This window comes from Felis catus, chromosome B4 (genome assembly GCF_018350175.1).
Source record: "Felis catus isolate Fca126 chromosome B4, F.catus_Fca126_mat1.0, whole genome shotgun sequence".
NCBI lineage: Eukaryota > Metazoa > Chordata > Mammalia > Carnivora > Felidae > Felis > Felis catus.
Genome location: NC_058374.1, coordinates 54,814,531 through 54,836,880, shown reverse-complemented (window position 1 = coordinate 54,836,880; position 22,350 = coordinate 54,814,531). Strand labels below are relative to the sequence as shown.

The window sequence follows — 22,350 nt, the reverse complement described above, 5'->3', positions numbered from 1 at the left end:
ATTACACTCCCATGACTGTGGATGTAAAAATTGTAATGACTTTTGCCTTGTAGCTTTGGGTGAGGTTTATTAATGTCAGCATTCATAAAACCACCTTTCTGGGTCTTCTCCCTACTTAGTAATGGTTCCTTGTTAACTCTGCACTCATTTTTTAGTGTTTTCTTATCAGATAGCTTTGTCCTCTAGTTCTTACAGGTAGTTATGAGGACACTGACTCTCTCTCTCTCTTTCTCTCTTCTCACAGTGCCCCCTGTGGCCCTAAGTGGGTAAAGGGAAGGATTAGACTGCACATTCTTTGCCATCAGTCCAGCTAAGTGGATGACAGAATGAAGAGAAAGGGGGCCAAAGTGACATCCGACCTTGGCTAGCTGATATTGAAGCTAAAGGTTTTACGACCAAGAGCCCAATATTTGTATTTTAAACTCAGATGATATTTAAACATTATTCTGTAATTGGAACACGGCCCTCTAGTCCATGAATTAATGTAACATAACTCAGGCATAAGCATGGCACAAACATACTGCGTGTGAAATATTACACAATAAATTCATGTCCTGGGTGTCTTCATTAGTACATGACATTACATGACTTTGGTGAACCCAAATGAGATTGTGTCATGTGGTGTGTAAAAAGCAAAATGTTGGAACGTATTTGGCACTTTTTCTGAGGGGAAATCAGGGTTGGTTTTTCTATGACATGTTTTATATCAACTTCTGTGATATTTGTGCTGCAATAGGTGACATGGGACTTGGCTTTGGTTGGTTGGTTGAACACCACTGTTCAGTAAATATTTATTGTTTATTTAGGAATTATGGAGCGATAGCACATACCAGATGAAATATGAAGTAGCAGCTTTCAAGCCTGAGCACGGAAACATGCAAACCCAACACAACTTGGCTTAACTCAGACTTACCAAACCTGATCCCAGACTCTGCTCCCTGAGCTTGCTACAGCTCTCTGATCCTGGAATCTTCTTCAATTCCAGCCAGCATGCTGCGCCAGGCACTTCGTAGATTCAGTCAAAAACTGGTACGAAGACCTACGCTGAAGGAACCAGTGGCTGAGAATGACCCACAGAGAAGCCTGAGCACTCTGAATTTAGTGGCCCTGGGTGTGGGCAGCACAGTGGGTATAGGTGTGTATGTCCTGGTTGGCGAGGTGGCTGCCAGTCAGGCAGGACCATCCATTGTGATCTGTTTTTTGGCGGCTGGACTATCTTCAATATTGGCTGCGCTGTGCTATGCAGAGATTACTGCCTGGGTTCCCCATTCTGGCTCTGCATATCTCTACAGCCATGTCACTATAGGTGAACTCTGGGCTTTCATCACTGGCTGGAACTTTATTCTCTCCTATGTTGCTGGTACAGCCATTGTGATCCAGGCTGGGACCTTAGCTTTTGACATTCTACTTGGGAACCAGAACTCTCACACCCTCCATGAGAGCATCACACAGCAAGTTCCCCGTGTTCTTGTAGAACATCCAAACTTCTTTGTTGTGAGCCTTGTATACTTCCTCATAGAATTGCAGACTCTGAGATTTAGTCAGTCTTTCATGGTTACAAAAGTGATCACATTGGTGAAACTTTTGGTTCTTGGTTTTGTCATCATCTCTGGGTTCATTAAGGGGGACCTGCACAACTGGAAGCTCACAGAAAAGGACTTCTTAAAGGCTGGACTCAATGATACCTCCACCTTGGGCCATATGGGCTCGGGAGGATTTGTGCCTTTTGGCTTCAAGGGGATTCTCCGTGGAGCAGCTGCCTGTTTCTATGCATTTATTGGTTTTGACAATATTGTTACTAAAGTCGAAGAAGCCCGGAATCCCCAGCGTTCCATCCCCATGAGCATTGTGATTTCACTGTTCATATGCTTTTTCTTGTATTTTGGTGTCTCTGTGGCACTTACACTTATGGTGCCTTACTATCAGTTTCAACGTGGAAGCACATTGCCTGAGGCATTTCTCCATATTGGCTGGGACCCTGCCTACTATGTTGTAGCTTTTGGATTCCTCTGTAGTCTTTTGGCCAATGTCTCGGGCTTCATGGTCCCCATACGTCAGATGATATACAGGATGGCACAGGATGACTTCTTATTCCCGGCGCTTGCCAGGGTCCAAACTGGTACATGCACCCCTCTCATGGCAAATGTGATCTTTGGTATTATTGCACCAATCATGGCCTTCTTCTTTGGACTCACTGATCTTTTGGACCTCAGTTCAATTGGGATCCTGCTTACTCATAGCCTGGTGGCTATTTGTGTTCTCATCTGCCGATACCAGCCTGAGAGGAGGAATTGGGGAAATGAAGCAGAGATGCAGGAGGAGAATGGACCTGCAGCAGAGAGGCTGACTCTACAGGGACTACTTTTTCCATGCAGCCCCAACCCCACTCCACTTTCTGGCTGGGTTGTCCGTGTTTGCTCCTCACTGCTTGCTCTGCTGCTCACTCTTCTTTGCCTGGTGCTGGCCCAGTGGCCAGTTCTGCTTTCTGGAGACCCAGTGTGGATTTCAGTGGTTGTGGTGCTCCTGGTGCTCATCATTGGGATCACTGTGGTCATCTGGAAACAGCCACAGAGCTCCAGTCCCCTTCCCTGTAAGGTCACTGCTCTGCCTCTCCTCCCACTACTGAGCATCTTTGTGAATGTTTACCTTATGATGCAGATGGCAGGTGGCACCTGGGCCCAATTTAGTGTCTGGATGTTGATTGGGTTTGCTGTCTACCTCGCCTATGGGATCCAGTACAGCCTGTTCACTTAACCCTAAGTTAGAGCCAAAACTATAGGACTTGAACTCAACAGTGCCAGTACATTCAGTTTGACATCATTACACCTGAATGCAGTCAGGTCTCCTGCATAATAACGGAGGGTACTCTTGATCACATGAAAAGCTAGGCCTCCTGTGGATTGTTTGTGGGGGAACACTAATAGAGCTCTGTATTTATTACAAAAGAATGGATGTGTCTTTGCTCTTTCTCCTTTTTTTTTTAATTATTCTACTTGCATTTGTGTTTGTAACTGCTAACAGGGTCAAAACATTATTAAAAGAAACTAGAAAAAGTGCTTCATTTCTTTAGTTAAATATTTAGTACTGGGAGAACATGGGTGGTTATGTTCCTGGCTGGCTCAGTTGGTAGAGCATGTGACACTTGATCTCAGGGTGGTGTGTTTGAGCCCCTGTTGGGTGTTGGCTGAAATTATTTAAAATAATATCGACTAGCAGAATTACTGGTTCATATGGTAGTTCTATATTTAATTTTTTGAGGAACTTCCATCGTGTTTTCCATAGCAGCTACATCAATTGACATTACCAACAATAGTGCATGAGGGTTACTTTTCCCCCATATCCTCACCAACACTTGTTTTTCTTGTCTTTTTTAGCCATTCCTACAGGCATAAAATGATATCTCATCGTTCTGTTAATTTATGTTTCCCTGATGATTAGTAATGTTGGATATCTTTTCATGTGTCTGCTGCCCATCTCTATGTCTTCTTTGAAAAAATGTGTATTCATATCCTGTGTCCATTTTTTAATTGGATTATTTGTTTTTTTGGTGTTGAGTTCTTTAGTTTTAAGTTTTTTTTTTTTCTGCATTTGGGGCATTAACCCCTTATTGGATATGTCATTTGCAAGTATTTTCTCCCAGTTAGTAGGTTGCCCTTTTGTTTTGTCGATGGTCTCCTTGTACATCCTTTTACAAGAAGCAAAAGCTTCTTGGTTAAATAAATTTGAAAAGATATACGCACCCCTATGTTTACTTTATTTTTAACTTTATTTATTTTGAGAGAGAGAGTAAGCATGAGCAGGAGAGGGCAGATGAAGAGGGAGAGAGAGAGGATGCCAAGCAGGCTCCACACTGTCAGCATGCAGCCTGATGTAGGGCTTGATCACATGAACCATGAGATCATTACCTGAGCTGAAATCAAGAGTGAGATGCTTATTCTATGGAACAACCAAGGCACCCCTATTGCACATTATTTACAACAGCCAACAACAACAACAACAACAAATAGCCCAATGTTCTTAAATATAGGGAATAAACTGGTAATTGTCAATGGGGGAGTGGGTAGAGGGATGGGTGAAATTGGTAAAGGGAATAGAGAATATACTTATCTTAATGAACATTTGAAAAAGTGTGGAAGTGTTGAATCATTATATTCTACACCTGAGAATGGTATAATGACATTTATGCTAATTATACATCAGTAAAAAATAAATAAAAAACCATAAAAGACAAAAAAAAAAAACCCAAAACAGATAAAATATGGCCCCTCTCCTTTCGGAGCTTATATTCTAATACAAGGAGTAAAGCATAGCTGTAATACAAAGTATAAAGTATTGTCATAAGTAATATACAAATAAAGTGTCTTGGGAATTCAGAGTGGAGGAAGATAATTTGTGGTTGGCACAGTAGAGAGATTTGATTGGTGAAATCAGAGAAGAATTTGTAGAGGAATGGCATTTGAGTTGACTCTCTCAGGGACAGATAGGATTTTGCCACACATGGGCAGGAGGGAAGGATAGGCAGTGAGAGCACCATAAGGAAAATCACAGGAAAATGAAGCAGTGTTCAGAGCACACTGAAAAATCTGTGTAGCTTGAGCCTTGGCTCTGTGTGTGTGGGGGGTGGGGTGGGGAGAGGGGAAATAACATGAGCAGGTGGATTTGAACTGGAGCTTTCCTCTGAGCACAAAATGCTTTGGCTTTGAACATACCACCCATGCTGAAAATCCCTGTGGTTTGTCCTCCTACTTGGAAATATCTGAATTCTTGGACTTCAAATTCCTGTACGGTTGTTTGCTTTTGGTGCACAGAAGGTGAACAACTGAGAGCTAAGTTGTGATCTTGCTTCCACCACCAACTAGCAATGTGATCTTTTTTTTTTTTTTGGTATGCATTTTTTATATTGTGTGTATTTTAGGAAGAATATGCATACTTCTTTTCCTAAAAAAAAATATTGTTCCTTTTACTCATGTAGATTATTTAAAATTTGCATTTTAAATTTCTTTTTTTTAAATATGAAATTTATTGTCAAGTTGGTTTCCATACAACACCCAATGCTCATCCCAACAGGTGCCCTCCTCAATACCCATCACCCACCATCCCCTCCCTCCCACCCCCCATCAAACCTCAATTTGTTCTCAGTTTTTAAGAGTCTCTTCTGTTTTGTCCCCTCCCTGTTTTTATATTATTTTTGTTTCCCTTTCTTTATGTTCACCTGTTTTGTCTCTTAAAGTCCTCATATGAGTGAAGTCATATGATTTTTGTCCCTCTCTGACTAACTTCACTTAGCATAATACCCTCCAGTTCCATCCACGTAGTTGCAAATTGCAAGATTTCATTCTTTTTGATTGCTGAGTAATACTCCACTGTATATATATATACCACATCTGTATCCATTCATCCATAAATGGACATTTGGGCTTTTTCCATACTTTGGCTATTGTTGATAGTGCTGCTATAAACATGGGGGTGTATGTGTCCCTTTGAAAGAGCATACCTGTATCCTGTGGATAAATGTCTAGTAGTGCAATTGCTGGGTCGTAGGGTAGTTCTATTTTTAGCATGGAATCTTTTTCCTTTTGTGTGTGTGTGTGTGTGTGTGTGTGTGTGTGTGTGTGTGTGTGTGTGTCTTTAATTTCTTTCATAAGCTTTCTATAGTTTTTAGTGTATAGATTTTTCACCTCTTTGGTTAGATTTATTCCCAGATATTTTATGGGTTTTGGTGAAACTGTAAATGGGATCGATTCCTTGATTTCTCTTTCTGTCACTTCATTGTTGGTGTATAGGAATGCAACAGATTTCTGTGCATTGATTTTATATCCTGCAACTTTGCTGAATTCGTGAATCAATTCTAGCAGTTTTCTGGTGGCATCTTTTGGCTTTCCCATATAGATTATCATGTCATCTGTGAAGAGTAAAAGTTTGACCTCCTCCTGGCTGATTTGGGTGCCTTTTACTTCTTTGTGTTGTCTGATTACAGAGGCTAAGACTTCCAATACTATCTTGAATAACAGTGGTGAGAGTGGACATCCCTGTCTTGTTCCAGACCTTAGGGGGAAAGCTCTCATTTTTTCCCCATTGAGGATGATATTAGCGTTGAGTCATTCACATATGGCTTTTATGAACTCGAGGTATGCCCCTTCTACCCCTACTTTCTTGAGGGTTTTTATTGAGAAAGGATGCTGTATTTTGTCAAATGCTTTCTCTACATCTATTGAGAGGATCATATGGTTCTTGTCCTTTCTTTTTTTTTTTAATTTTTTTAACGTTTATTTATTTTTGAGACAGAGAGAGACAGAGCATGAACAGGGGAGGGTCAGAGAGAGAGGGAGACACAGAATCTGAAACAGGCTCCAGGCTCTGAGCGGTCAGCACAGAGCCTGACGCGGAGCTCGAACTCACGGAGTGTGAGACCGTGACCTGAGCCGAAGTCGGCCGCCCAACCGACTGAGCCACCCAGGCTCCCCTCTTGTCCTTTCTTTTATTGATGTGATGAATCATGTTAATTGTTTTGCTGATATTCAACCTACCCTGCATCCCAGGTATAAATCCCACTTGGTCGTGGGGAATATCTTTTTAATGTATTGTTGGATCCAGTTGGCTAATATCTTGTTGAGGATTTTTGCATCCATGTTAATCAGGGAAATTGGTCTGTAGTTCTCCTTTTTATTGGGGCTCAGTCTGCTTTTGGAATCAAGGTCATGCTGGCTTCATAGAATGAGTTTGGAAGTTTTCCTTCCATTTGTAATTTTTGGAACAGCTTCAAGAGAATAGGTGTTAACTCTTCCTTTAAATGTTTGGTAGAATTCCCCTGGAAAGCCATCTGGCCCTGGACTCTTGTTTTTTGGCATATTTTTGATTGCCAATTCGATTTCCTTACTGGTTATGGGTCTGTTCAAATTTTCAATTTATTCCTGTTTCAGTTTTGGTAGTGTATATGTTTCTAAGAATTTGTCTATTTTTCCCAGATTGCATATTTATATGCCTATAATTACTCATAATATTCTCTTATTGTTTGTATTTCTGCTGTGTTGGTTGTGATCCGTCCTGTTTCATTCTTGATTTTATTTTCATCCTTTCCTTTTTCTCTTTGGTCAAACTGGCTAGTGGTTTTTCAACTTTGTTAATTCTTTCAAAGAACCAGATTCTTTTTTCATTGATATGTTCTACTGTTTTGTTTTGTTTTGTTTTGTTTTTCAGTTTCAATAGCATTGGTTTCTTCTCTAGTCTTTATGATTTCCTGTCTTCTGCTGGTTTGGATATTATTTGCTGTTATTTTTCCAGATCTTTAAGGCATAAGGTTAGTTTGTGTATCTGAGGCCTTTCTTCCTTCTTTAGGGAGGCCTGGATTGCTATAACTTTCCTCTTATGACTGCCTTTGCTGTGTCCTAGAGGTTTTGGGTTGTGGTGTTATTTTCATTGACTTCCATATACTTTTTAATTTCCTTTTTAACTTCTTGGTTAGCCCATTCATTTTTAGTAGGATGTTCTTCAGTCTCCAAGTATTTGTTACCTTTCTAAATTTTTTCTTGTGGTTGATTTCAAATTTCATAGCATTGTGGTCTGAAAATATGCATGGTATGATATTGATCTTGTACAATTGGTATTGTACTTATAGGGCTGATTTGTGTCCCAGTATATGATCTATTCTGGAGAACATTCCATGTTCCCTGGAGAAGAATGTATATTCTGCTGCTTTAGGATGAAATGTTCTGAATATATCTGTTAAATCCATCTGGTCCAGTGTGTCATTCAAAGCCATTGTTTCCTTGTTGACTTTTTAATTAGATGATCTGTCCATTGCTGTGAGTGGGGTGTTGAAGTCTCCTACTATTATGGTATTACTGTCATTGAGTTTCTTTATGTTTGTGATTAATTGATTTACATATTTGGGTGTTACCACATTTGACACATAAATGTTTACAATTGTTAGGTCTTCTTGGTGGACAGACCCCTTGATTATGATATAATGCCCTTCTTCATCTCTTGATACAGTCTTTATTTTAAAGTCTAGATTGTCTGATATAAGTATGGCTACTCAGGCTTTCTTTTGTTGACCATTAGCATGATAGATGGTTCTCCATCCCCTTATTTTCAATCTGAAGGTGTCTTTAGGTCTAAAGTGGGTCTCTTGTAAACACCATATATATGGATCTTGTTTTCTTATCCATTCTGTTACCCCACGTCTTTTTATTGCAGCATTGAGTCCGTTGATGTTTAGAGTGAGTACTGAAGGATATGAATTTATTGCCATTATGATGCTTGTAGAGTTGAAGTTTCTGGTGGTGGTCTCTGGTCGTTTCTAATGTTTGATGCTTTTGGTATTTATTTATTTATTTATTTATTCATCTTTTCTCCCCTCAGAGAGTCCCCCTTAAAATTTTTTGAAGGGCTGGTTTAGTGGTTACAAACTCCTTTAGCTTTTGTTTGTCTGGGAAACTTTTTATCTTTCTTCTATTTGGATTGACAACCTTGCTGGATAAAGAATTCTTGGCTGCATACCTTTCTGATTCATCACATTAAAAATATATCCTGCCACTCCTTTCTGGCCTGCCACGTTTCTGTGGATAGGTCTGCTGCAAACCTGATCTGTCTTCCCTTGTAGGTTAGGGACATTTTTCCCTTGCTGCTTTCATGATTCCCTCCTTGCCTGAATATTTTGTGAATTTGACTATGATATGTCTTGTTGATTGTCAGTTTTTGTTGAGTCTAATGGGGGTCCTCTGTGCTTCCTGGATTTTGATGTCTGTGTCTTTCCCCAGGTTAGGAAAGGTTTCCACTATGATTGGCTCACATAACCCTTCTGCCCCTATTTCTGTCTCTTCCTCTTCTGGGACCCCTATGATTCTGATGTTGTTCCTTTTTAATGAGTCACTGATTTCTCTAATTCTTAAATGATGCTTTTTTGCCTTAATCTCCCTATTTTTTTCTGCTTCATTATTCTCTGTAAGTTTGTCCTCTATATCATGGATTCTCTGTTCTGCCTTATCCATCCTTGCCACTGTGGCATCAATCTGTGATTGCAGCTCAGTTATAGCATTTTTACTTCATTATGACTAGTTTTTACTTCTTTTATCTCTGCAGAAAGGGATTCTAATCTGTTTTGGGGTCCAGTTAATATTCTTATTATCATGATTCTAAATTCTGGTTCAGACATCTTGTTTGTATCTCTGTTGGTTAAATCCCTGGCCGTCATTTCTTCATGTTCTTTCTTTTGGGGTCAATTTCTTATTTTTGTGATTTTGAAGGGAGAAAAGGAATTAATGAGGTAGAAAAATTAAAAATAAAAAAAATAAAAAAATAAAAAAAATAAAATTAAAGTTAAAATTAAAACCTTAAACACAAACACACACACAAATTGAATAAATGATGCTACATTCTTGGAGTCAAAGGCTCTTCCTCTAGGTGTTGGAAGTGGTTTGACAGGTTAGAGGGAAAAAAAAGGGGAAAAGAATGAAATCATTTGAGAATTTGAAAAAATGAATATACTGAAGTAGACTAAAATGAGATGATGGGAGTAAAGTAGAATTTGAAAAAAATTACACAAAAGTAAATAAAGTAGTAGAAAAAAATAAATAAAAATATTTTTAATAAAAATTAAAAATAAAAATGATTTCTTTCTCTTTCTGCACTCAAGAAAAAGAAAAGGAACAAAAGAGATAAAAAAGGAAAAAAAAGGAAATTGTTTGAAAATTTGAAAAATTGAACACACTTGAAGTAGACTAAAATAAAATGATGGAAATAAAATAGAATTTGAAAAAAATTACAGAAAAGTAAAAATATAGTGAAAAATTGAAAGAAAAATATTTTTAATAAAAATTGAAAATAAAAATGAATTTTTTCTTTCTGTATTCAAGAGAAAGAAAAGTGAAAAGGAGAAAAAAAAGAAAGAAAATGGAATAGATGGACCTGCTACCAGATTGAAATAGGACTGAAATTACTTCCTTTTACCATAGAAGTCAGACTATGAAGCACTTTATAGTTCATAAACTAAGCAGGCGGTGAGACTTGTGTTCTTGAAGAGGGAGGTTGGCCCAGTTGGGCAGGGCTCAGTGTAAAGGCTCTGTTCTCCACTAGATGGCGCTTCTAGACTAGTGGGGTGGAGTGTTCTCGTGCAAGTAAGTGCCTATGTGCATGTGCGGGAGTGGTGAAAATGTCATCAGCCAGCTACCCAGTCTCTAGTATCAGAACTCTGTTCTCCCCAACCAGCAATTGAGCACCCATCCTCTGTCTTCAGCTTTCGTCCACTCCCCGCTTTTTTACTGTCTGTGACCAAGCCCCAGGCAGTACCTGTCTTCTGAGTTTTGTCTCAGAGGTGGCTGTTTTCCTTGACCCCTTACTTCTTTTTTTTTTTTTTAATTTTTTTTCAACGTTTTTATTTTTTATTTTTTTGGGACAGAGAGAGACAGAGCATGAACGGGGGAGGGGCAGAGAGAGAGGGAGACACAGAATCGGAAACAGGCTCCAGGCTCTGAGCCATCAGCCCAGAGCCCGACACGGGGCTCGAACTCCCGGACCGCAAGATCGTGACCTGGCTGAAGTCGGACGCTTAACCGACTGCGCCACCCAGGCGCCCCATTGACCCCTTACTTCTGAAGGACTGTGGCTTTGACCTGTTTTGCCCCTCTGCAGGAGGGTGTCACTGAGCAATGGCTGAATTTTTGCCGCACCCAGGAACACTTGCTGGGCCCTGCTTCTGCCGGTGCCCTGAGACTGTGGCCAGGTGCCAGCCCACCCAGAAAAAGTTTGTGAGATAGTGTAGAAGCAGCGTTTCAGGGATTATGGGAAATCACTACACACATCTGGCACCAGGCTTCACCCTTAATGACCTTGTTCCAACACCAGCGAATGTGGCCATTCTCTGGGGTCTGATGGGACCAAGTGGTTTCAACAGTCTCTACCAAATGTCCTTCCAGCAGTGGAACCGCTTTCCCTGTGTGGCCCGAGGACCTCCCGGACCCCATTCTGTTCCTGGGGATTCGCCCTTCCCACCAGAGCACTGCCAGGTATCAAGCTGTGGAGTTGCAGACTTTGCATTCCCCTTGTTTACAGTCTTAATGCAATTTAAACCCTCTCCTTTCTCCTTTCTTCTTTCTCCCTTTTTAATTTAGCCCCTGCGGCTGTTTCCAATTTTCTACTTTCCCTCCAGCTGCTTTTGGGGAGGGGTGCTTATCCCGTATTCTCCCCCCACCATCCTTCCTCTGCCCGCAAAAACCTGTGGCTTCTCGCTCCCCAAGTTCACCTCTCCATGTACCTGTTGAATTCTGTGGTTCAGGTTGTGCAGATTGTTGTGTTAATCCTCCAATCAGTTTTCTAGGTGGGTAGGATGGTTTAGTGTTGGTCTGGCTGTATTTCATGGATGCAAGACACACACAAAAAAAACTTCCATGCTGTTCTGCCATCTTTGCTCCTCTAGAAGTGTCATTCTTAGTCTTAGGACATAGGCCTGGCCTTCTAAGTCAGTCTCCATCCTGTCTCACACTGTACCCTCTCAAAGTCATAAGCTCTTCCTAAAGCTAAGTTCTCTCTTATTTCTACTCCCTTTTTACAGTCCCATTGACTAAGTCTCAATATTCCAGTGTCTGCCCCCTCAGTCCCTCCTTTACTACCTCCTAACATCCTTAAGCATTCCAAATTCTTCAGCCTCCAGCCTCCCATCCTATCCCCCACATGTTTTGGTTCTTGAATTAAAAATCCTACTGAAGGGTGGGACCTGCTCATTCTGAACAAGTCTTCTTGTGCACTCCACCTGTATCCAGGAATGACTTAAAGCACCTGAAAACAGCAACTAATCTCTGAAAGTAATGACTGAGTCTTCAGAGCTGGAAAGTGACTGGGGGAACCAAAAGCCCTATCCTCAGGCCCTGCAGGTCTCAGTTCTTTCCCATCTCTGAATTGTCTATCTCATGAATTAAAACAAAAACAAAAACATAAAGCACCTCTCATTCAAGAGACAAAGGGAAAAGGAAGATATAGGGACAGACAGGTTCTGTCTCTCAGCTTTGTTACTCCAGGATGTCAAGAATCCTGGAGGATGCTTCAAGAGTGGAGTGAAACATTCATCAGGACATGGTGGTGTGGGGAGATGGAATTTGGGAACTTGCAGCTGAGAAAGTCCCACACCTTGGTAGGGGATAGACTGGAAGGTGGGAAGTAAGGGGTCCTGAGAAGGGAAATTGCATATAGGATATCAAGAGAAGGGAGAGAGTTCAAAAAGAACCTAACATTGTTTTCTTCAGGTATTGCCAAGAGTAGGACTAGAAACCGGCTGGTGTGACTATATGTGAACCCAGCTCTAGTATTTCTCTCTCCATTTTCTCTCTGCCCCATTTAGCCTCAATTTTAAGTGCCTGGATGGGTAATTGGAGGCATACTATAAGATGGATTGAGAGAAAGAGGTGTTCCAAGTTTTGTGGGGAGAGTTAATTAAGAAATATGGGGTTGGGTGAGGAAGAACAACAATCAGAACTCCTCAGTCCAGGGTTGTGACATGGCCTGTGTCATCACTCCTCTCCAGCCCACTAGTCTTCATCCTCTGTCAACCACAGTGGACAGCGTCCAATCAGCCATAGCCCCTGGTCATTTGCACACCCCCAAACATCACAACCGCATGCCAGGCTGAAGTCAAGGGGTTGGGTAGGAGCTTTAAAAAATAACAGAAACTCAGTAGAGAAGGAAAGGTGGACCACCTTTACATTTAAAAGAAGCAACTTTTTCCTCCAAAATAAGGATTAGATTGAGAACAAAGTTTCTTTGGGATTTCATCTCTGAAAAACCCCTAGTTAAAATTTGTCCATGTTTTCTCCAAATACAAATCTTTTGGCTTTCTAAGTCAGGATGAATTGTTCCTAAATATTTAAGCCTAGGGAAGCTCAAATACTTCCCACAAATAAAATTCATAACCGTTGTGAACATTCATCAGACATGAAACAATGGTCTTGGTCGGGGGGGGGGGAGTTAGGGTACTAATGCCTTCTGCATAATGCCTTAAAAGGGGCAGGATGTGTTTGTGGTGCACTCTCCTGTTTGCTTTACACAACAGGCTGTGGGATAGGTGGTATTGCTGCCCACACTTTGCAGATGAAAAAACTAAAGCCCAGAATGGTTATGGAACTGGTCTAAAGTATCAAAGGTATGAGATGGTAGATCTCCATCAGGGCTGCCTGCTCCATCATGGCTACCTACTATTTAGGGGATGGGGAAGTACTAGCTGTGGTAACAGTTTTTTCTTTGCTTCAATATCAGGGGCAGTCCCTGTAAAACCATGTGTTGTACACCGCTATATATATTTATATATTATAATATTATAATATATTATGATATTTATGTATGTATGTATATATGACAACTTGGTTGCTGTGTCAGGGGCCCACCACTACTCACGCAGTTGGAGGGGGCTTCCCTAGACTGGCCTCTAGGTCTAGTAGGGGAAAGATTGCCTGAGGTAGTGGTGGTGATGGGGAGGTAAACAAAGAATAAAGCTGAAAAGAGAGCCTGTAATAATTCAGGACCAGTCACAACTCATAAACAAGCCACTTGGAGGAGCTGGTTTGCCCAAGCCTTTGAACTGGATTAAATGAATTAGGGTAACATCACATGTACCTCCTCCTGTCTTTGTTTAGGAGAGGTGAAGTTAAATTAAAGACTTGGAAATCCTTCTCCCCACCTACTCCAAGCCCCCTTCCTAGATCCTCCAGTTAGTCTGAGGCATTCAAAATGATCTCTCTTCCTATCTATGTATTAAAGGATTAGAGTGGAAGGATTGATTTGCTCTTCCTGGATGCCTGCTTTAATTCTCTGTTGCACTAAGTTATGCATCTGCCTCTTCCAATTTGTTTGGTAGTATTTTCCTTTTATGACTAAATAGAGTGTCTGGTGCCTGCCCTTGGGTGCCTGTCATCTGAAGATCTCCAAGCATTTAACAAAAAGTCACCGGGCCCCACAAACATTAAGGTGACATGTCTATGCCATTAGTCAGGATTTATGAGTTAGGGAACAAGCTGTTGGATAAGGATCCTGATCAAGGTCCTGGGGTGGGTTAAGAGTGAGGCCTATTCAGGGACCCAAGTCTCAGGTGTTCTTGGTTTTGTCTTACACTCAGAATAAAGCCCTGGAAGAAAAGTTGATCCCAGTTGGAGTTAAAAATTTCCATGTATTAGGTGCTTATGATGTGATTATACTAAGAATTTTTCCATTTAATACAATAGGCTTATATAGTAGGCCCTATTATTATCTTCATTTTACATATGATACTAACTCCCATTGTTCCAAGGAACAGGACTATTAATCAAGGGACAAATGTTCACTGAGCATTTGTGTCTAAGGCATTGGTGATGTGAAACTGACTCATTCAACCAATATGTTTGTGAGGTATTGTGCTAGATACTCAATACATTTTGTTCAAAGAATGAACATAAAATACAGATGTTTGAAGGATGGATTGGATTTGGATGATTTGGCAAGACAAAGTGTAGGAAGGCTAAAGCTTATTCCAGGCTGAAGTAAAGATTCAGAGATGGGAATTTATGATATTTACAGAAACCTAGGAGGTCACATAATAACAGCATATCGATTTCAGCTTTTTGTTTCAAACATAGAGTATTGGCAGTGACTGTCTGAAGTGTCTTAAGGATTCTGAGGACAGAGTTCTGGGATTAATTAGCAATGTCCATAACTGTCAGAGGCATATACATAGGTCAGAAATGAACCTTTGTTGCTGTAAGCCACTGAGATTTTTTGGTTAGTTGTTAATGCAGCAAAGCTGACTGATAGCCATACCTGCATAATGGTATCAATATTGAAAAGTTATTGGTATCATGTTTGGAAGGTCAAATTTAAAAGGTAAGTTTAAGCCAGAGTGTGGAGAATCTTGAATGCCAGGTGAGGCAGAGCTTGCTATGTATTTATCAGAATCTCTTCCTTTCTTGTTCTTGGACACACAACTGGACCACACTTTCCAGTTTCCCTGTAAGTAACGTGTTCCACTTCCAGGCTTGGCCCATGAAGTCTCCCAAGGGAGATCCCTCATGTTCTTTACTTTTTGGTCTGATGCATATGTCCTTAAGCACACTGATCTTGAAGACCAAATGTTAAAGATGGTAGGGTCACAGGTTGGAAGGATCCTAGTTCCCTGAATTGCCGCCTGACAGAGAACAGCTTGCTAACCAGGAACATGCGTTTTGGACTTCACTTGACCCATACATCATCCACTTCTGTTTGTTACCACTCTAAAATTTTGGGCTCTATGTCTTACAGTAATTAGTGTTTTCCTAACCAATATGTCAGGTTATCCATCTTTTTCAGACTTCCCACCCCCTCACCACCCAACATTTGTCCAGGGGATACACATATTTGAACATACAATTCACATGCAAAAGTAAGGGATGACCGGCACCCCCCAAGGACATACCACTCATCAAGACCACCCTCACTGCCCATACACAGATGCAGTCTACACCAGGACCAGGCCAATGCTCTCAGGAAGGAAGGCACATGTCTTACACAGCTGGGGTCCATGTATGTAGTACTTGTGTGTCCCATACAATAGACACAGCATGTCTCTACCATGGGACTAAAGGTTCCATGCAGCAGCAATTCTTGTGCTCCTCCTGTGCCCTGAATATGACAGCCATCACCCCCCCACAAGACAGATTCAGATGTCCTGACCTACAGTATTCTCTCCGAGTTTACCTGGGGACTGCCTGGGCATAGCTAAAGGCCTCTCCCTATCCCTGCCCACACTCTCACCTGGGGAAACAGCCACAGTAGGAAACATACACAAGTCTACCGGCTTTGCACATACATGGAGGGAGAGGAAAAAACATCCCTTGGGATCTGGTAGGGAGTCTTCCTTCACACCACAGCAACCACTGCTGCTTCCTCCCAATACTGTGGGGCCCAAGTGCACACTGAGGTGCTCCTCCTCCATGGACTACAGCCTCATGCCCCAGCAGTCCTCCTCAAGGCACGGACAGCCCCCTCCACTATCAAAGGGTTATGTTGGCATTGGTTTCCAACCCAGAGTGGCTCTTTACACATGACTCTCCACCACTTTAGCCTTGGGAACAGAACTGGGGGAGGGAGAGACCTAGTAAAAGTTCCTTTTAATACCTGTGCCAGTGTGGCAGCTGACGCTATGCTAGATGGCCAAGAGGCCAGGCTGATGGCCATTACCATGAGGCTTGTGCCCATGGCCACATTGGGGTGGGAATTAGTGGGCTAGATGCCCAGACACTCCATCCTCCAAAATGCAACACAGTCTGTGAATGGAACGAGATAGAAAGAGAGACCCAGATTGATGAAAACAAGAACATCTCCTGAGACCAGACTAAGCCAATCCCCATCCCCATCCTGGGGGAACCAGGAACCAGGATGGGGCAATGCCAGATGGAAACTCAGAGCTGGTCAGGGTGGTGGGTTGCTGGAAGAAGGGCTGGTGGAGGATCCCACTGGGAGGAGGGGAAGACAGCACTTCAGAAGCAGTCAGAGCCTGGAAAGAATGTAGGGAGTACAGGCTGTGACAGGGAAAGCAAGGGTGTTTGTGGGTCCTTGGAGGGTCCCAGGAAGGTGAGGGTAAGACCTCCAGAGCCCCTTCCCACTCAGGCTGAGGCCTGACTCTGGATGGAGCTGAGGAGGCCACCTGAGAAGCAGTGGAAAGGGTGCAATTCCTGCTCCCTTTAGCCCAAGGCACCTGCAGTGTGTGCCCATTAGGGTGGGGTGGGCTGGTGAGCTGCTTCTCAGCTCTGAGCACAGAATATAGTGGGGTTTCTTTGGAGCAATCTTTTAGTATTTGTATGGCGACACAATCTCACCCACATCTGTTTATCACAGCAAGTCCTTTCCTATAACTGTCTCCTGTTCTTTCTGTCCATAAAGAATGTTTTGGAGTAGGAGTAATTCAGAGAAGTTAAGGACTTTCTGCTGGGAGGACTCCCTTGGGGATGATTAACCTTTCATGTTCATCTGATGGGCGAGCCCAGTGCTGCATTGAGAACATTGGGGCATGGGTCATCTGCATAAGAGGTTTTAGGGAAAATGCAACCTGTAAAGGGGCAAGAGGCATGATGCCCCAGGAGGGGATGGGGTAAGGGCAAGGGGGAGGGATGGAACCTGCCAAATCTGAGATAAAATTTCCTCAGGTGTGGGCACCTGGTCATCTACCCTGAAGGAGATGGGGTTTCCGTTTCAGAGAGAGCAGGACTGTAAGGGTTTTGGGGAGATGCTTACCACAGGGGCTGGGAATAGAATGGCATGGCTTTCCACAGGTGGACACATGGCAGATGGAAGCTTTACCTTCCATCTTTATCTTCACACAATTATTAGGCAAATTTTATTAATCCCACTTTATAGTTTATGAAATTGAGGCTCAGAGAGACTGTGTCAAGGGCCAAGATAACAGTTTATTAATAGGAAATTCAGGATTTGAACTCAGGTCCTTGACTCCTGTGCTCTCGCTCTTTCCACTGCACCAATGAGCAGAAGGTCTTACCCAGTTATGTGACCGCTTTGGCTTAGGTGGGAGGTGAGGTGGGTGTTTGAAGACAGGTGTTTGTTGCATGAACAGATGAATTATCTGTGCAGGTTCCCATTTCATGGTTGGGCCTGAGTCCTGGAGACTCTAGAGGCAGGAAGGGAATATAGAAGAGTTCCAGTGTGGGCCATGAACTGGAAATTGATTTCCTGTGGGATTCTATGCTTTGTCTGGACACTGTAGATCTCTAGAATCTAGAGAACTAGGCACTGGATCCTTAGAAGAAGGAATAGAGTGGGATGTATATGTGCACAGTGTGTTTGATGAGTATATGAGAGTATGTAAGTTTGCATGTGTTTAGCTGTAAATGTATGAGCTTGTGAGTATGTGTCTTTGTGTTGCATACATGTGAGAATGTTTGTGACGTATGGGTGTGTATACATGTGTATTCTGAAGGTATGTATCTGTGTATATGTATAAGGTGTGAGCATATGTGTGTCTATCTGCATGTGTGCAGGTGTACATGAGTGTGAGTGTCTGTGTGTGTGTATGCATGTATGTGTGTGTGCTGTCCCAGGGGATCTTGAAGATTCATAGCTGAAGATGTCTTTGATGTGGTTTGTGCAAGTTTCCAGCAGGTTTCAGGCTGTGGTATGGGGTTAAGGAGGTGGGAAGCCTGAAGAGAAAGGCTGGCTGTGCTTGGAGTGTGAGAGGTTGGGTAGCCTGAGCAGTTGGTGCCTCTGTCCTGGAAGGCACAGGGGGATGGCATCAGGGTCCCAGGTCTGAGGCTGGGTAGAGACTGTGTCCTGAAGCCTTCACACAGGGCTTGCATTGGAAGCGCTCAGAGGCCCTGCTCTGACCGGGGGGGGGGGGGGGGCTTAAAGAGGTGGGGCCAGGATGTGAGGTTGGCCAGACTGTGGAGGGTTCAGGCCTACTGTCTTCATACCCCCACCCTCAGGATTTGGGAATGATGTAACCAGGCTGCTATTCCTAACTCTAGGCTCCACCCGTTCTGCCTGAGGGCCTTCGAGTCCACAGAAGTCTCTGTGTGCCACCTCCTGAGGCTGGGATGACCAGAATCACAGTGAAGACTTCTGTCTCTGTCAATACTACCCAGACAGGTCCAAACCATGTCCTTGTATCTTAGAGGCCTTTGATAAAACCATATATGTATTCTTACTGAATTTCACACAAACTGAGGCTTTCGTACCCCTTATGATGGGAAGTTCTTACTGAGTCTAACTCAAATCCTCTTGTACTTCATGCCCTATAAGCCCAGACTGAGTTTGCGAAAATGGATCCCAGTGCCCCTCCCCCAAGCATGGAAGTAGTCATTCTGGATAGACAGACAAGTGGGTCAGAGTGTAGGGATATTGAGAAGATGTGGGGTGAAACTGGTAGATGACAGATGGGTCAGATCTTTCCTGGGAAGGAGGGCCATGATCAATAGGGCAGATTCAGAGAAGGGAATTTAGAGACCACCACTTTTCCCTGTTTCCCCTGTCACCCCATATAGTACCAGGGGGAACTGGAAACAGGCTGTGGTAGGAGGGACCAAGATTAAAATGGGAAAAGTGCTGGAGCACCTGCGTGGCTCAGTTGGTTAAGCACCCGACTCTTGGTTTCGGCTCAGCTGTTGATCTCATGGCTCATGGGTTTGAGCCCCACATTGGTCTCTGTGCTGTCAGTTTGGAGTCTGCTTGGATTCTTTCTCTCTCTCCCTCTCTGTCTGGCCCTCCCCAAATTGTACTCCCCCTCTCAAAATAAATAAGTAAACTTAAAAAAAATGGGAAAAGTACTTCCTTGTCCGCAGCTTTGAGGAGCCTCTGGAAACACAGGACAAAGATCAAATGATGGATGAAGAGAAGTTCCTCTTGCAGCTCAGGAAGTAGAAGGAGAGGGGCAGGGACAGTGGGACTCTGAGGGGCAGAGGAGTATATGTGCTGATGGTGAGGGTGTGCACAGCATGGTGTTTGTGGTATACATGTCTGTGCTCCATGGTTAACAGTCCTGTGTGCACCAGCCATGTATGTAAACATATCACATGAGGAAGGGTGCAGCTTTGACCTAGGTTTTTTATTTTATTTTTGTTTGTTTGTTTGTTTGTTTGTTTTGAGAGAGACAGAGAGACAGAGAGAGAGAGAATGAGAGAGTCCACAAACAGCGGAGGAGCAGAGAGAGACGGGGAGAGAGAGGATCCCAAGCAGGCTCCATGCTGTCAGCAGAGCCCCATGTGAGGCTCGAACCCATGAACCACAACATCACGAACCGCTATATCATGACCTGAGCCGAAATCAAGAGTCAGACATGTAACCGACTGAGCCACCCAGGTGCCCCTTGATGTGAGGGTTTTCTTGTTGTTGTTGTATTTTTTTATTTTTTATTTTTTAAAATTTACATCCAAATTAGTTAGCATATAGTGCAACAATGATTTCAGGAGTAGAATCCTTAGTGCCCCTTACTCATTTAGCCCATCCCTCCTGCCACAACCCCTCCAGTAACCCTGTTTGTTCTCCATATTTTTGAGTCTCTTCTGTTTTGTCCCCCTTCTTGTTTTTATATTATTGTTTCCCTCTCTTTATATTAATTTGTTTTGTCTCTTAAAGTCCTCATATGAGTGAAGGCATATGATTTCTGTCTTTCTCTGACTAAGTTCACTTATCATAATACCCTCCAGTTCCACCCACGTAGTTGCAAATGGCAAGATTTCATTCTTTTTGATTGCTGAGTAATACTCCATTGTATACAAATACCACCTATTCTTTTTTTTTTTTTTTAGCGTTTATTTTTGAGACAGAGAGAGACAGAGCATGAACGGGGGAGGGGCAGAGAGAGAGGGAGACACAGAATCGGAAGCAGGCTCCAGGCTCTGAGCCATCAGCCCAGAGCCCGACGCGACTCGAACTCACGGACCACGAGATCGTGACCTGAGCTGAAGTCGGACGCTCAGCCGACTGAGCCACCCAGGCGCCCTGATAATACCACCTATTCTTTATCCATTCATCCATCGATGGACATTTGGGTTCTTTCCATACTTTGGCTATTGTTGATGGTGCTGCTATAAACATGGGAGTGCACGTGTCCCTTCAAAACAGCACACCTGTATCCCGTGGATAAATGCCTAGTATTGCAATTGCTGGGTCGTAGAATAGTTCTATTTTTCGTTTTTTAAGGAAACTCCATACTGTTTTCCAGAGTGGCTGCACCAGCTTGCATTCCCACCAACAATGCAAAAGAGATCCTCTTTCTCCACATCCTTGCCAACATCTGTCGTTGCCTGAGTGGTTAATATTAGCCATTCTGACAGGTGTCAGGTGGTATCTCATTGTGGTTTTGATTTGTATTTCCCTGATGATGAGTGATGTTGAGCATTTTCTCATGTGTCGGTTGGCCATCTGGATGTCTTCCTTGGAGAAGGGTGTATTCATATCTTTGCCCATTTCTTCACTGGATTATTTGTTTTTTGGGTGTTGGGTTTGATAAGTTCTTTATAGACTTTGGATACTAACCCTTTATCTGATATGCCATTTGCAAATACCTTCTCCCATTCTGTCGGTTGCCTTTTTGTTTTGCCAATTGTTTCCTTCGCTATGCAGAAACTTTTTATTTTGATGAGGTCCCAGTAGATTTTTGCTTTTGTATACCTTTCCTCTGGAGACGTGTTGAGTAAAAAGTTGCTGTGGCCAAGGTCAAAGAGGTTTTTGTCTTCTTTATCCTCAAGGATTTTGATGGCTTCCTGTCTTACATTGAGGTCTCTCATCCATTTTGAGTTTATTTTTGTGTGTATGGTGTAAGAAAGTGGTCCAAGTTCATTCTTCTGCATGTCGCTGTCCAGTTTTCCCAGCACCACTTGCTGAAGAGACTGTATTTATTCCATTGGATATTCTTTCCTGCTTTGTCAAAGATTAGTTGGCCATGCTTTTGTGAGTCTGTTTCTGGGTTCTCTATTCTGTTCCCTTGACCTGAGTGTCTGTTCTTGTGCCAGTACCATACTGTCTTGATGATTACTGCTTTGTAGAATAGCTTGAAGTCTGCGATTGTGATGTCTCCTGCTTTGCTTTTCTTTTTCAAGATCGCTTTGCCTACTCCGGATCTTTTCTGGTTCCATACAAATTTTAGGATTATTTGTTCTAGCTCTGTGAAGAATGCTGGTGTTACTTTGATAGAGATTACATTGAATATGTAGATTGCTTTGGGTAGTATTGACATTTTAACAATATTTGTTCTTCCTATCCAGGAGCATGGAATCATTTTCCATTTATTTTGTGTCTTCTTCCATTTCTTTCATAAGCTTTCTATAGTTTTCAGTGTATAGATTTTTCACCTCTTTGGTTAGATTTATTCCTAGATATTTTATGGGTTTTGGTGAAACTGTAAATGGGATCGATTCCTTGATTTCTCTTTCTGTCACTTCATTGTTGGTGTATAGGAATGCAACAGATTTCTGTGCATTGATTTTTATATCCTGCAACTTTGCTGAATTCATGAATCAATTCTAGCAGTTTTCTGGTGGCATCTTTTGGCTTTCCCATATAGATTATCATGTCATCTGTGAAGAGTAAAAGTTTGACCTCCTCCTGGGTGATTTGGATGCCTTTTATTTCTTTGTGTTGTCTGATTGCAGAGGCTAAGACTTCCAATACTGTGTTGAATAACAGTGGTGAGAGTGGACATCCCTGTCTTGTTCCAGACCTCAGGGGGAAAGCTCTCAGTTTTTCCCCTTTGAGCATGATATTAGCGTTGGGTTGTTCACATATGGCTTTTATGAACTCAAGGTATGCTCCTTCTATCCCTACTTTCTTGAGGGTTTTTATCAAGAAAGGATGCTGTATTTTGTCAAATGCTTTCTCTGCATTTTTTGAGAGGATCATGTGGTTCTTGTC

General features: G+C 42.4%; 2 protein-coding genes across 2 annotated transcripts in view; both read left to right on the top strand.

Annotated features, from left to right (window-relative positions):
- LOC101094682 (cationic amino acid transporter 3-like) overlaps positions 1-22,350 on the top strand; it is a 189,616-nt gene that overhangs the window by 121,263 nt on the left and 46,003 nt on the right. The window lies entirely within an intron of this gene.
- LOC101093946 (cationic amino acid transporter 3-like) lies at positions 991-3,739 on the top strand. Its single transcript, XM_045061521.1, has one exon. The coding sequence runs from the start codon at positions 991-993 to the stop codon at positions 2,752-2,754; it is 1,764 nt and encodes a 587-aa protein (XP_044917456.1). The 3' UTR covers positions 2,755-3,739.